General features: G+C 47.3%; 1 protein-coding gene across 1 annotated transcript in view; it reads right to left on the bottom strand.

The window, feature by feature from the left end:
- Slc20a1 (solute carrier family 20 member 1) overlaps positions 1–9,792 on the bottom strand; it is a 29,326-nt gene extending 19,534 nt beyond the window's left edge. The window contains 4 exon segments of the mRNA XM_051144603.1: positions 8,158–8,298; positions 8,498–8,651; positions 8,654–9,119; positions 9,585–9,792. Coding sequence (XP_051000560.1) covers positions 8,158–8,298; positions 8,498–8,651; positions 8,654–8,848 — 490 coding nt within the window. The 5' untranslated portion in view covers positions 8,849–9,119; positions 9,585–9,792.
- Between the last annotated feature and the right edge of the window lie 6,333 nt (positions 9,793–16,125).

Here is a 16,125-nt window from a genome sequence, read left to right as displayed (position 1 = left end):
TCCACCGCCACGGGACTCAGGGAACCCTGGGAAGTAAACTCACCATTGATGGTGCCGTCTAAGTTGGTTTCCTCCTTCAGGTCCATGGGAAGCGCTCTCGCTCCGGAGCTTCCTCCAGGTCCCCAAGTTTGAACGACACTGTTCTCTCCTCAACCACAGCCCGGAGAGGAGCCCAGTGGCACATGCCACCTCAGACATGGAACTCCCATTCTCAACATCCCCAAGAGACATTTTTGTTTCTTCATGGTCTTCTTTTAAATTGCTCTTCTTTTCCATTAAGGGACTTTCAGAGGGACTAGACTTTATTTCTCCTAGAAAATAAGGGGGATTTTTGGTTTGACTTGACTATACTACCTTGTTCCACATCCCTTTCTATCCACCCCTGCAACCCATCTCAAAATAGTAGGTATGAAGTCTAGTTAAAGTTTAAGCTAACACTGCTGTCCTCTTCCTGTCAGGAGCCCATCTTTCCCTTGGGAGCAAGCCAGCCATGTGGCACACCCTATACTGGGAGGAAAAGGGGACGATAAACTGCTATAAATGGCCGGATAGTAAGTATTTTAGGGTTTAGGGCTCTTGGTTATAAAGGGAGCTCAAGGCTGAGGGTGGCAGCTGACTAAAGACCTAAACTTCCTAAGGAATCGCCCAACTTTTAGGCCGAGAGTAGACAACTGAGCTGTAACAGTCGTGTCTAAACACTTCCACACCCAGTAGCCAGGAAGTATCATCTCCCATGAGGTCAATGTTCAACACCTTCACCTACTAGCTCAGGCACCTCACACTAGGATAGCATTAAAGTAAAATCTGTCTTTCCTCCAAGATAAGACAAAAATGAGGTCAGAGTCCTGAAAGCCTCATCCCCACTGTGCACGCAGCACAGCTGACTAGCACAGAGCTCCGGGCGGCTCCTCAGTTCAGCTGCAATGACACAGCATTCTTCTAAGGCTACTGCGGTCTATGCATCCCTGCACTGCTGTGCATCGGCAAACTAACATTCCACATGCGGAAAGGGGAGCAGAGTAGGATTCTTCTAGATTATCTTAATCATTAAGAAAGATACAAAGACTAGTACTAATCAAAACGTACTCAGTATTTAATTACACCACAAAAACGTTCTTTAAACACCTTAAGAGATTACTTCTATCTAAAACTGTTTCCTTCTACGTGGTACAGCTCTAGCCCAAAGACAATGGGCCTGAGTGTGTGTCGGCATTATGCTGGGCATACAGAGGCAGCCGAGGCAGAGGCCTCATCTATCAGAATTAGTGTGTACCTATCCTTAGTCACATATGCTTACTAGCTAGGTCTCAGGACAGTTTTAGTTCATTTAAAACCCCTATGTTGCCAGTCTGTCCAAACAGTGTACTCTTATAGATGAAGGAGGGAAAGAGGAGGGGAAGAGGGGAGGGGCAGAGTAGGAGAGAGAGAACACTACTAAACTGTATTACTTACGTTCAATTTTTCTCTTCATCCTGGGACACAAAGAACCAGACGATAAGGGCACAGAAAACTGCAAATCCCACCGAGATGAGGATGGTACCCCACAGAGGAAGTTTGTCAAAGCCCAGCACTACGAGATAAAATGGTGCATCTTGAAAACCCCAGGGCAACAGCCCCCTGCAACAATGTGTAAACCCTCCTGTGGGGAAGGAGGGTTTCCCCAAGTCAGCCCGTCACCCTTGACAGCTGCTGCCATTCCGGAGTTTCATTAGACTAGTGGCTATGTGGACATGAAGAGAAACCCAATGACCGTCTCACACCCACGGCAGCCAGCCCCACTGAAGCACGTGCTGTGCCAAGTTTCCTCATGTTCTTGGCCCTGCAGATATAAAGAAGCACCCACCGAGGACCTGTAGCTATAAAACCAACCAAAGCACTCCTTTCTCCACACAGCTCTCACTCTAACTGCCACATAGTACACTTACACATGATTTATTTTAATGTCAAAAAAGGAAGGCATCTCAAGTCAGTGTCCTGCTGACTCAAGGTTGTGCAAAATTACCAAATTCACTGTACCAGGCAGCCTTTGGGAAAATTGATTCTCTCTGCAAAATCATTATCAAGCTATAGAAAAGAGGGCTATAGGAAGACACTTGTTTAAATGGTTGTCTTTCACAAAGTACAAGTTCAGTGATAGTTCTGTTAACAAGCCAGAGAGAGACTTATTCTCCAATACTTTTCCCTTGGCTTAAGGCTCTCAGGATCAGCAGTGTTGGTCAGAATCAGCTTGCCACTGGTACACAGGCAACTGGGGCTACTGGCTGCACTAAAGTCAAGGCCATTTCACAATCCAGAAACCCAGGGCACCACTGTCTGTATGTCCCTTCCCACAGCAGCTTAGCTACCTGCACTTATTTCACTTGATTTTGCTTACCACATATTGTCACTTATAAAATGCAAACATTAGTGTTCCCTCAAAACTGTTTGTGGCTCAGCCTAGCTTACAGAAAGCCCTAGATTCAATCCCCAGCACTGTAAAAAGAGACAAAGATACTAAGAACAGGCCTTTAAGAATCAGACAGAAACAGATGCCACACAACTGAAGTTCCGTGGCGGCTACTAGTCTTTTCACTGTAAGCTCTGCTTTCAATTGTGACCAGGCAGTTATGTCACACAAAGTGAAATATACATGAGGTTTACTCAGTCTGTCACAATTTAAATTTGTCCACATTCCAACTCAAAACAGGGATTAAAAGGATTGGGTTTCCTTATAAATGATCCATAAAGGACACACAAAAGTAGCAAAGTCCCGGCATCAAGGCCAGTCCTGTCATAAGTCTGTTTCTTTACTGACACTTCAAGAGCAACAATGTGAAGAATACTCTGCTGCTTTGTTTTGTGCAGTTACTCAACTACATCATTTCAGTGGCAATAATAAGCAGGTCACAATCACGAAGCAGAGGTGGAGCCACTTTAGAGGCCACAAGCATTAAAGCCCTTTAAGAACTGAAGGTGAGAGCACATGTAACCACAAGGGCAAGTGGCTCTGCTGCTTCAGTCACTCTATGTACAGACAGCAGGTGCCCTGAGAAGCACACACTTTCCTCTTCCCACGGATTAGTCAGCTGAGTAAGTGTAGTAACTGTCTAAGGTCCCGTGTAGTTGAGAACCAGCAGGTCAAATGAACCTAGATGCCAGAACCGTATTGCTCTGCCTCACAGGGTCCAAGCTATCAATATCTCAGTTGCCATAACCAAATTCTCGCCTTCCCTTAGTCTCAATAGGAAAGCAATCAACACCAGAGCCTTTATATTCCTCTCAAATGTGTCCTCTTAGCTGCCGAAATTCTTCTTCCAAGTGTGATTAGACCAGGTGTTACACATCCAACTCTTCTCCTTCAAGGAAATCCAGGGGCGCAAACTGAGAACTTAAAAACCAAAATTGCTCCAATTGGAAGAGAAAAGAAACATCCAACAACCAGTCCTAAATGACTAATTATTGAAGAACAGATTTAACTAATGACTCTTTAGTAGTTGAACCCAGTATCATTTTCAGCATTTTTAGCAGATATGACAAAGGAAGGGAGAAGGTCATATTATCATTGGATCCTGTGAAGACTAAAGAGGAAAGGTCTGTAGTGATTTAGAATCTGAGCAGGTCTCTTTGGTTGAAAACCTATCTAGGTTAACTCAGCATACACTAGCCTGCAGCCTTCTGAAATGGGCGCAGGACAGCCACCTTCTAGAAGATTTCAGCCCTGTAAAGCAAAAAGGGGTAAATTGGGCATTTAATGCAAGTTTTGTAAGTAACCTTAAATTCACATTTAAATATCTTGATTTGTACTTACACGGTGCTCCAGTATACATAATGGAAAAGAGATTTATTCCAATTGTGCAGGCATAAAAAACTGGTAAAGCACGTAAGCCATTAGGAACTGGATCTGCCTGTAAAACAGTAAGACCAGTATCTTAAAAGTTGTAAATGTAGATCTATTATTTCCAGATCACCCTGCGGCAAGACAAGCCAGGGAATCATGGTGCCAACAGCAGCCTCCCACCACAATTTCTACAAAGCGAATTTGGTTTGTCCTACATTTGCTCCTTAAGAAAGCTAATGCCACCTTCTATCCATAGGGGACTTTCCCTATTCTTAACAAGGAGGTAGCTGATAACTCAAATAATCAGTTCCTCTGGGTTATCCAAAGTCCATCTGTAAGCCTGAACACAGGCCTCCGGGTGTACTGAAGAGATAAACAGACCAAGTTAAAATACTGATTTCCTGATGTTCTGTGTCCTTAAAAAAAAAGAAAAAGAAAAGAAAAAAAGTGCAGACTATACACAACCATCTTATCTCTGTATCTGATCAATGTGCCATAAGGCTTTACCAAAGTACAAAGTTAAATCAATTGTGAACCTAACCAAGTCATTTACTCAATCAATAGACTGTCACTGTTCAGGGCCCTGAAAGAGGAAGAAGCAGACCAAGTCCCCACTTTCATAGAACTGAATGTCACACTAGCATACGGGGTACACAAATATGTTATGGGGGAAAAGCCATGTAAGAGGATGTTATTGGGGAAGGACATTTTAATTGAAGTATGGGAGTACATCAGTCAGGCTGACATATGGGATGTCTCGAGAGTGTGGAAAGTGCAAGCCATTTGTCCACTGTGGGGATGGGGGCAGTGGGCAGAGGTGTAAATAAGTACAAAGACCCCAAGGCAAAGCTGTGAGATGCTTCAGAATCACCAAAGGCCATTGTGACTGAAAATGAAAACAGTTCCCATTATAATTAGTATGCATTATTTATAGTTCCACAGAAAAACTTCCAGCCAAACACTTAAGAGAATGAGAACATAGCAAACCTTCAACACAAAGTTTAATGTTAGCCAGGTGTGGAGGCTCATGTCTTTAATCCTAGCATTTGGGAGGCAGAAGCAGGCGGATCTCTGTGAGTTCGAGGCCAGCCTGGTCTACAAAGTGAGTCTATGACAGCCAGGGCTATTATTACACAGAGAAATCCTGTCTCAAAAAAAAAAAAAAAGTTTAATGTTAAGCTTGTCACAATTCCAGTTGAAAATCATAAGGGTGAGACAGAGGTGAAGACTCAAATGGGATTCCAAAGTTTCTGACAATCATCAAGACTTTGGGGGAGGGGTGGCTTAAAAATCTGTGAAGTTAAAGAAAAAGCATAAAGTCCGTCATAAAGGAGGTCTTTTCAAATCAGTACAGATTCTCACTGAAAACACTTAATTTTAAGCTTTATCCATTGTTTAGGAGGACACTAACAGTGAGACACCAGATCAGAAACAACCCACAGAACCCTTGTCTCACCCTGAATAGCCAGTTACAGGCCACACCTAAAGGCAGAAGAGAGAACCTGAGGGAGACAAGCCAATCCAGGCTTTCAAAAATATTCTAGAGGCATTAGGTAGAGACTCCCTTATCGAATGTCAAAGTCTATTTAGTAATTGACCCACCAGGTACAAAGCACCCTATATATATATATATTTTCCCCTTTAAGGCCAAATTAAATATTCCCTGAAGTAAGCAGAGGCACAGCTGGGGCCACCGTGAACGCGGTGTATACACCTACAACAGCACTGAGTTTACTGAAGCCGAAGACCCCCAGGTCAGAGTCAATCTGGGCTATAGTGACTTAGTAGCAAGATAATAATGAATTTGAAACACAGTATACAGCTTGGGATAGCGTAGTCTTAAATACACTGTGAAATATAGGCTCAGTGGTTCAAAAACAAAGAATACTTTGTTACTTCCTAAGAGTCAAGGAAAATAGTAACATAAGAAAGGCCTCTCCCAGCCTCCTCCTAGGTCTTTGTAACTAGGCTAGTGATTTTGTTTTGTTTAGGTTTCTCTGTGTGGCCTCAGCTGTCCTGGACTCACTTTGTAGACCAGGCTGACCTCAAACAGAGATCCACCTGCCTCCACCCCGCCAAGTGCTGGGATTACAGGCATGTGCTACCCTACCTAGTGGTTTTTATAAAATGGTTTTCTCATCGTGTGAACTTGTCTTTTACACAGTGATTATATGCACTAGGTCTTTCAGTCAAGTAAACAGACTTCAGCCCAATATGGGAAGGAACGAGACAAAGAAGTTAAAAGTTTAAGTAGGGGAAATCATGTGACTATACCTCACTCAGTTAAATGGACAGGAAAGGGCTCCTCATCTGTTAGTGAGGAATTAGTAAGCAAGTGAGAGACAGAGAGGAAAGATCCTCAAAGTCAGCACAGCATTAAATGTCATCTGGCATTCTTGACCATGCCTATCCCATACTCTTACAATATTCCTGAAGCTGGGCGTGGTGGCGCACGCCATTAATCTCAGCACTCAGGAGGCAGAGGCAGGCAGATTGCTGTGAGTCCGAGGCCAACCTGATCTACAAAGTGAGTGCTGTACAGAGAAACCCTGTCTCAAAAACCAAAAAAGAAAAAAGAAAAGATATATTCTGCTAAGGTGGAAGTTGGGGCATATACCAGTAATGCACAAATGTGGGAGGTGAACACAGGAGGATCAGAGGCTCAAAACTAGCTGGGGCTGCCTGAGACTATAACAAAGAATAATGGCACACATCCTCAATAAGAGGTTTTGGGCATTGAGAACTGCCTCTGCACCGCTGCTCCCCTCTCCAGGAATGACCACCAGTTTTCTCGAGATCAGATAATTAATTGGAGGCTCTCCAAAATCAGAGTGATCAATTTCCTAATAACCAAAGGACCAGCAAAAACCTTTATGAAACAGGAATCCAGACGGCACCCTATTAATTCTCCTGGTAGGTTGAGATGCGTGGCTCTAACAGGAACACTAAAAACAGATTCCTGAGTACTGGTGAGGATGCAGTCACCATACACTACAGTTAGGGGGTGGGGTGCTAATCATACCTGCTTGCTAGATGAAGAATACCAAATCTAGTGAACTGCTTACTCAGCCACACTGTGCTAAACTAAGGAGATGTTCCCCAGTGCCCAACATGTTAAACACGTTCTGCCTGACACAGAATGGTGAGTATCAGGAAGGAACCAGGGGAGGATTCTACTGAGAAAGACATAAACCATTCACTCCCCAGAGACCCTGAGAACTAGATCAAGAAGCAAGGAGTCTAACCCACATTACGATAAAGTACCTATCTCCCCTCACTCAGATTTCTACAGTTTAGGAGAATTTTAAAAGAACTTAACAAGGGACTGTACAGAGCCATTCATCTTAAAATAGGACAGTTCGTGTCTCCTGAGAGAAATTCATTTATTCTCACTGTAATTCAGCCCAACATAATCCCTTATTGTCTCCATTTTTTTTGTGGAGCCTGGATCAGACTCTATGATAAAATAAATGCCACTGGGTCTCTCAAAGGGGAATTTTAAATGGTCAGGAAATTCAACGACTGCCTGATTTTTTAAAGCAAAAACCCACAAAACAACAACAAGAAGAAACCTAACCACCCATCTCTACCTCCTCTTTTTACTGGAGAAAACCGAGCCACCTACAAGTAGGCCCCATCTAGAATCTTGCATGTTGCTGACAATCAGCACGGGAGAGGCCCACTTAACTGGCAATTTAGAAAGGATTTTGTAACTTGCTGAACGCAAAGGTTACAATTCCAGCTGTACTGAACATAGTGGTGGTTTAGATAAAGCAGCAACCTGCACAGGGCCAGACAAAGCCACCTTAAACAAATGTCCTTATTTTTCATTCCCAATCTTATTTCTTGGCAGCCCACAGAACTATCCAGTTCTTCCTTCCTGAAAGCCTTCCAGGGCAGTAAAAACTTGCTTCTTTCACAGAACTCCTCAACACACAGGAGATACAGAACAAAGAACTTTTTACCTTTCCAAAAGCAACATACTTACATACCAGTCACATCTGAAAGAATACTGAGTTTGAACAAGATTGAATGTGACTCACGAAAAGGTCGTAAGTAGAAAGGTTACCTTACGGAGGATGAATGCACGAACAAGGAAGAATAAAAGTCCAGACATAATACCAGAAAGCAGTGGAGAAATGAACCAAGACATCACTGAAATAGAAGACAAAGTAAAGTGTCAAGTAATGTAACAAGGGAAGCATGCTCCTGAAAAGTTAGGCATTCTACTCTGATGCTCTTACATCTGCCCCTGACTTCACACCACGTACTCACTCCCCATACACAGTATTAAAGTACATGACAAGAACAAAACCTAAACCGCGCAGAATTAAACATACCAATTTTTATCAGTTCCGACCACTTGATACCCTCCTGCCCCCATGCCACGAAGGAGAAACCAATGGTTGCGCCGACAATGCAGTGGGTCCCAGAAATGGGGAGCTTCAAAAACGAAGCCACTAGTTGCCACACAGCAGAACCTAAAACAGAATCAATCAGATTTTGTTAGTTAAATGGCAAAACCCCTTTAGTTACCCCAGTGAATTCTCATGAACATAAGGGGGAAAGCTTCAGGACAACAATAAAAACAAACAAACAAACCAACCCGGAACCCCCCCCCCCCCAAGAAAAAAACCGCCTCTGGTACTGGAAAGAACAAAAGGTTCAACAAGAACTTACCAAACATAGCACTGACCGAGCCAGCCATGAGTTCTTTAGTTGAGTTGAACATCTCCACATTTATCAAGCCCTTCCGGATGGTCTCGCTCACTTTGGCCCCCAGTAAGACGGAGCCCACAGTTTCGAAGATGCTGGCTAGGATGCAGGCTTGCTTCTCAGAGTCACTACACCTGACCCGACTGCCGTACCAAACGAATTTGCTACATCATTGGCTCCCACCGAGAATGCCAAGACAAACGCAATGATGAAGCCCAGGATGAGCATCCATAGATAGTCATCCATCGATGGAACAGGAGTAGATGCAGTAACGGTAGCTAGGGTACTAGTGATCGGTGCCACAGTAGATGACATTTTCTATAGTGTAGTGGTTCTTTAAATAATAATAGAATTACTGACCGGCGTTCAAGATGTGTAAACGTAATGAGGTATTGAAGATGCTACAATAAATAGTATATATTATATACAATTAAATACTGTAAACTACCGCACAGAAACCGAGCTGGGGGAGTTACTGCTATACGCTGCGTTTGGGCGTCTGTTGTCTGGGCTTTCTTTGGCTCTGGAGGGCTAAAAGCACGGAGCAGAATTCCATGGCGGATTAGAGAAAGGACGCAAGTTCATCCTGAAGGGACGAAGTGGGAGAAAAAAAACAATAGCGGCGCATCCCTGGGAAAGGAGGAAGCCCGGGACTCTGCAGTGCCCTCCGCCCGCCACTTCTGTCCTTAGTCCCCAAAAGGCTGTGTGAGGTGGGGCACATGGCTATCTCAGTGCCCACACACACACTCACACACACCGCCCTGCCCCGCCCCACGCGTCCAGTTCTGTCTCCGGCCGCCTGGTCCCGCGCGCGCGCGCCCTCCTCCGTGGAAGACCGGAAAAAGGCCATTCCCGCGCGCGCGCGCCTGCCGGGGACCGCCGAAAAAGGCCCGCGGAAGGGTGCGGGGGGGGGGGGGGGGGAGGCGGAAGGCGGGCAGCAACGTAGCGGGATCCCGCGGCCCCGCAGTCCACACCCGCCCGCCGGCTTCCCTCACCCCGGGCCCACGGCAGAGAAGAAAGAACCTTTGCAGGGGTTCCTGCCGCCACTCACCAAAGGAAACTGAGGGCCGAGCAGAGACCAGGGGAACGGGGCCGAGGCAGGTTGGAGCCACGGATGCACAGTCCGGGACGACAGGACAAGGAACAAGCCGGAGGGGCTCGCTACCCACTCGGAAAGCAGCCGCGGGTACCTCAGCAGCTAAGAGAAGAGAACACGCAGCGTACGCCAGCGGCCATCATCAAGCGAGCACGCCGCCGGCTCCTATTTATAGCCCGCTCCGCGCCCCACGTGACCTGGCGGAGCCTCGCTCCCGCCCGGAGCCCCGCCCTTGCCGTGACGTAGACACCCGCTAGTCCGGCGCGCCTAGCCTGGTGAGCGGGACAGAGGCGCTGATTGGTCGGGACGCCCCCGAGGCCCCGCCCCAGACGGGAAGCTGGTCCACGTGGGACTGGCTGGCCTCCTCCCTGCAGCCTCGCCCCTGTTATCCTGTCTGCGCTGGCCACGCCGGGTGGCAGCGGGCGGGCATTGTGGGGAAAGTCTCACCCAGGCCCGCAGGTCGTCACGCGGGGACTCAGAGGCCACAACCAAGGTCGTTTCGAGTTTCTCCCACGCGGGCCCGGGTCAGCTTTGTGGCGCCGCGGAAGAGCGCGGGCTGAGACTTGCCCTTGGCCGGACCCGATCTGTTTCTCGCCGGGTGGGGGTGGTGTGGAGGGCTCTCACGTGGCCACCCGGCTCCCGCAGTCACGCACTTGGGTGAAAACGGAAAGATTTCAGGAGTCACGAGGACAGGCTTGCGTTCCCAGTTTGTGGCACTGCTCTGGGGGAGAGTCACGGATCATTAGTTTCCCCGCGGCGGACCTGCGTTTTCTGAGCCCTAGCTGTGGCGCAGCGGGGAGGATGCTGCTTCCGATTCGAATTCTTACTCTGACTTGCTGCAGTGTGTGTGTCACCTTGAACAAACCCTGGGTGTCTCAGACCAAGTGCTCAGGAACGTGAAATGCTAGCAGTGTGAGAGGACACCAGAGGACGGGTTAGGATTGTGTGTAAAACACAACAAAGATGCATTTCCTGTCTGCTCATCGGGGCTTGTGGCGACAGGCTGTACGTACTAATTCAGGTATTCTGGTTACAAATTCTTACCCAGTAAGGAGAATCGTATTAGTTAAGGTATAAGCATGTGGCTGGAACTCAATAGATCTTCAGGAAGTGTTCGTTTTGGGGTTTTTTTGTTTTTGTTTTAATGTGCCTGTTTTAGAACGTAGGAAAAAGGAAGAGAGGATGTCCGCTTCGCATCCTGAAAGTTTTCCCATCCTTCTGAAATAAAGATTGCTTCCTGGTCTCCTACATAGTACATGGTGTAGTTCTGACATAGATTAGTTCTGCGCATTCGGCTTTCTGTTTTATTGCCTAAGTTCAGAACTAACCCACCGCCACTCCTTGAGAGATTTAAACCATAAGGGTTATAGTGAGAGTTAAGTATTCCTTCCAGAAATACCTGGCTTAGAGTGCCCTAAAACCCTCCCTACAGTTCATCTCCAAAGGTAGTGCATTGGAGCAGAAACAAAGATGTTGTAAAGTATAACTTCACCTGAGCGTCCTGTGACCTATAATCTGATAGACTCAGAACCGTATAGTTGCACAGGTCTGTTCACCCCCCCCCCCCCCCAAGGTCATGGCTGGAAAACAAAGTTCATGTTCCAGGACACTCGCCCCGAGTGTAATTCTGGCATCTTCAAATGAGACACTCTGCCCTTACTTTATTCCAAGGTTATGAAACATTGAATAAAAGGAGTGGTTTGTTAGGGCTGTTAGCGTTCTGCCAGTTAAAACAATTTTTTTTTTAAGTAATTATGAGTGAGGAACTGCTCATGATTTTCTCCCTGTTTTTTGATGTGTTTTGCTTCAGTCTGTTCATGGTCATGCCAAAGTTGAGGCAAGGTCATGGTCTTGGATGTTGAGGCAACCAAGGTGAGGTAGCCATGGTGAACACGGGCCATCAAGGTACAGAAGCAGAATCCTGAACCATTTGTAAGGTGTGAGAGAGCGACTGTGGTTCAGAAGGAGGATGCAGCATTCTGAGATAATACCGATGTCTTTTCAGGCAGAGACAGATTTCACCATTGCTGGAGGGAAGTTAGTATCTTGAAATGGGGGAGGGCAAAAGGAGGTATCGTGGTGGTTGGGTTCTTTAGTTTGGTTGGTTTTTGGTGGTGGTGGTGATGGTGGTTTTTCTTTTGTTTTTGTTTTTGAGACTGGGTTTCTCTGGGTAGCCCTGACTGTCCTGGACTCGCTTTGTACACCCAGGCTGGCCTTGAACTCACTGAGATCTTCCTGCCTCTGCTTCCCCAGTACTGGGATTAAAGGCGTGCGCCACTACACCTGGCTATTAGTTTTAATATTCAAACTTGACAGGACTCACCTGGGAAGAAAGAGTCTTGGTAAGGGGTTGCCTAGCTCAGGTTGGCCTGTGGGCTTGTCTGTAGAGGACTGTCTTAATTGATGTGGAGAGCCAAAGCCCGAAATTCTGTGGCACCATTCCCTGGTATCATAGTCAGGGTTTCTATTGCTATGATGAAACACCATGACCAAAAAGGAAGTTGGGGAGGAAAGGGCTTATTTGGTGTATGTTTCATATCTTTTTCATTTGAAGGAAGTCAGGACAGGAACTCAAACAAGGGCGGGAACCTGGAAGCAGGAGCTGCTGCGGAGGTCGTGGAGGAGTACAGCTTACTGGCGTGCTCCTTGTGCCTCTGTTAGCCTGCTTTCTTACAGATCCCAGAACCACCAGCCTAGGGACAGCACCACAGAGGCTGGGACCTTCCCCAATCAATCTCTAAATTAAGAAAATTTCTTTAGGCTTGCCTACAGCCTGATTTTTTTTTTTTTTTCTACAGCCTGGTCTTATGGAGGTTTTCTCAACTGGGGGTCCTTCCTCTCAGATGATTCTATGCAATGTCAAGTTGACATCAAATTAGCCAGCATACCTGGCCTGGGTCCCTGACCGTTGAAGAATGGATAAGGGGCTAGAGAGACAGCTGAGGTGTTAAGTGCTTGTTTTCACAGAGGACCTGGTTTGAGTCCCAGCACCCACACAATGGCTCACATGGTCCATAACTCCAGTTCCAGGGCTCTGACTCCCTCTTTTGACCCCTGCAGGTACGAGGTGTGCGCGTGGTGCACAGACATAACATTCAGACTGACAATCATACACATCAAATAAAAGTAAATGCTAGAAGGCGGGGAAAGCTAGCCTCGCAGTAAGCATGCACACATTCGTATGGATGCAGTGTGACTAGTTGTTTCGAGCCCCGGCCACCTAGGCTTTCCCCACAGTGACAATTGTAACCTGGGGTTGTAAGCTAAAATAAACCCTTGCTTCCCTAAATTACTTCCTATCGGAGTATTTTATTACAGCATAAGAGTGAAACTAGAACAGCCGGTGAATAGCCCTAGCTACTACACAAATGACATGGGTTCCAGTATTCTCCCAGTGCCAGGGAAAGCAGCCAGGGAGCTAAGGAACCTAATCTATGTTAGAAGGAGGCCTTGGTGCAAACATGCTCTTGGGTCTTAGGGACCTCTTAATAAGTAGTTTAAAAAAACAAATCTGAAGCCAGACTGCTTGCTCTGCAGTCCGCTAGTCTCATGAACCCGTGCAAATACACCCTTCACCTGGTTCTCTCCACTTTAAAGAGGAAAGAGGATGAGTCCCTGCTTCCCAGGGCTGTTGGGAGGAGTAGATGATCAGATGGTGTAAGCCTGCTGTAAAGGGCACCTAGGATATCCAAATTCTTTTTCTTTATTCAACAACTAGCTGGGAGCAGAGCCCACAGACCTCCCTTCCTTTCTCCAGCCATCAGGCCAAGTTCATTTAAACTGCTTGCTGCAGAAGAGAGACCGAGCAAACCAGCTGCTGCCAGAGGGGTAGGGGCAACGGTGCGATGTGATCCTTCGGCATGTGAGTGTCCAGGCCTAAACCCCCGACAGCCCACTGGAGCTTTTAAATACTTGTTTTTAAATATGTGTATGTGGGTGGGTTTGTGCACTTGCGTGCAGGAGCCTGTGGAGGCTAGGGGCACCAAATAACCCTGGACCTGAAGTCGGAGGCAGTTGTGAGGTCCCCAGTGAAGGCGCCAGGAATCAAACTCAGGTCCTCTGTAAGGACAGTATGAACTCTTAACCACTGAGCCATCTTTCCAGCCCCTATAGTACTTTGGTTTTTATTTATTTATGCGTTACTTTGTTGCAGTACTGGGAATAGAACCCAGGACTTGCATGCTAGGCAAGCATTCTACTGCTAAGCCACGCCTCAGCAGCCTGCCCACAGGATCTTTAGTAAGTCAGTCACTGCCACTAAGCCATGAGTCTGGGGCCCTCACCTACTTTAAGAGCAAAACACCCTTCCTGGAGCAGCAGTACACAAAGCTAGGGCCTGTACACACCAGTCCCTCTGAGCCTACAGAATTCCAGTCAAAAGGAGACAGTGCCACATGTGCACATTCTGAGCTCAAACAGGCTTAACAGCCAGGGAAATGCATCTGCAGTTACCGTCCTGTGTACATCCCGGGAAAAGTCTGTTGGGAAGAGAGGAAGCATAAGTGGGCATGGCAGCACTCATTGTGCAGCCCGACCAGGAACAAAGGCAGATACAGAGGCTACACATAGGACTTGAAGGGAACTCAGGAAGCAAACATCCCTGGAAGAGAAGGCGCCCCATAAGAGAGACCCACCTCCTTCCTCTACAGTCACTCCCCTGTCCCCAGGTTAGTGAGAGAACTATAAAATCTGCAGTGTGCTTGCTGCTTACTCTGGGCTAGGCTCTAGTCCCTGTCCTTTGCACATACCCCATGCAAACACCGGATGAGTACTTGAATCTAGTTTACAAAGGAACTGAGGCACAGAGCATGAAGTACTCCCCCCACACACACACACACACCACCTCCCAGGAAGCCCAGAGGCAAATCAGGTAGATTTGGGTGTTGACTCTTATTTGCACTTGACACTCCTGTTTCTCTCTTCTACTTGACTCTTGCATTTACAGCCTGTATTTTAAGCCTTCTCAAGCCCTACTGGAATAGAAGAGGGCTCTTCTAGACCTAGCTCCACGGTTGGCCGCATTTTCCGTAGAGTAAGACGAGACAGGAAACTAGTGCACAAGCTTGCTCTAGAATAAAGTTGTGCCTTGACCTTGCCTTGCAGTTGCTGGAAGCCCTATTCTCTAGTCTTCCTGGAAAAGAAAACCTGTCTTGCAAGGCAAAACCCTCCTATGGGGCTGGGGAGATGGCTCAGTGGATAAGAACACTGGCTGTGCACGCATAAGGGCCTGAGGTTGAAACCCCAGCATCTGTGTAATAAGCCAGGTGTACCCACATGTGTCTATAACCCTAGGACTGGGGGAGCAGGAGACAGAGAGGGGTCCCTAGAGCTCCCTACCCTGCCACCCCAACACCCCACATGGCAAGCTTCCAACTAGTGAGAGACCCTTCGCAAGGTACTAAGGCGCAGGGCAATAGAGGAAGACCGTTAATGTCCTCCTCTGGACTATACACAGAGACAGATAGACAGAACCACCAGTACTCACTTGGAAGGCAGAGGCAGGAAAATCACGGGTTCTCAGCCAGCCTGGTATACATGGCAAGCCTGTTTCTAAAAACAAATAGCATCAAGAAAAATAATGATTCAAGGAAGGAACCCAGGTGGCTTAGTGGTTAAAAGTACTGGCCCTTTTTCTGAGGGACCTGGGTTCAGTTCCCAGCACCCACATGGCAGCTCACAGCTGTCTATGACTCCAGTTCCAGGGCATCTGACACCCTCACGCAGGCACACATGCAGGCAGAATACCCATGTACTTAAAATAAAAAATGGATAAACCATTTTACAAAAGAAAGAAGGGAGGCCAGTCTCTACCACTTCCCCATCTGCTTTGGATGCTGCTGACCTCTCCATCTCCAAACAACTTAACATTTCCCTGCCCCCTATTGCACAGAGCAGCCAACCAGACACTTAGGGTCTAGGACTCCATCTACACTGGATCAGAGGAACCCGAAGTCCAGGTAGAGTGCTTCCAAATACCCAGCCACCCAATCTCCGCTGTGGAGAGCACAGATGGGCTAGATCTCAGGCCAGCCTCCTGAAGTGTGGACAGCTGGACCGTGTTGTGCCAAGGAAACTAGTGATCCATTTCACTGTCAGCCCAGGAGTTGGCCCTGACCCCCTCCAGACTTGCTGCGCCTCCTTCCTGACTGCTCATCATGTGGTTGCTTCCCTCCGGCTTGTGTTCACACATGTGGGTGTGATTGTGGCAGAGGATTCAGACAGTGGGAAAGGAGCACAGCTCTTTAACGTCCTGCACTGGTCCAGATGCTGTGGCTGTCCTTTGAGCAGGCCTCGGGACCACACAGTGTTCTCAGATGACTTCTTCAGAGGGCCCTTAGACTTCAGAAGTCTCCGAGGAGGCCCATCCTGAGACCCCCGCCCCCCCCCCCCCAATCCAAGGCCTTGTTTTCTCATCTCTTCAACTGAGGCGAGAGGATTGCAGAAGCCCATGTAATGGAGATCAGCCCCAGGACATATGGTTATAGCCTGAGAAAGG

The sequence above is a fragment of the Acomys russatus genome, chromosome 4, assembly GCF_903995435.1.
Source record: "Acomys russatus chromosome 4, mAcoRus1.1, whole genome shotgun sequence".
Classification (NCBI taxonomy): domain Eukaryota; kingdom Metazoa; phylum Chordata; class Mammalia; order Rodentia; family Muridae; genus Acomys; species Acomys russatus.
Note: the sequence above shows the minus strand (reverse complement) of the source record. Positions and strands in the feature narration are given on the sequence as shown.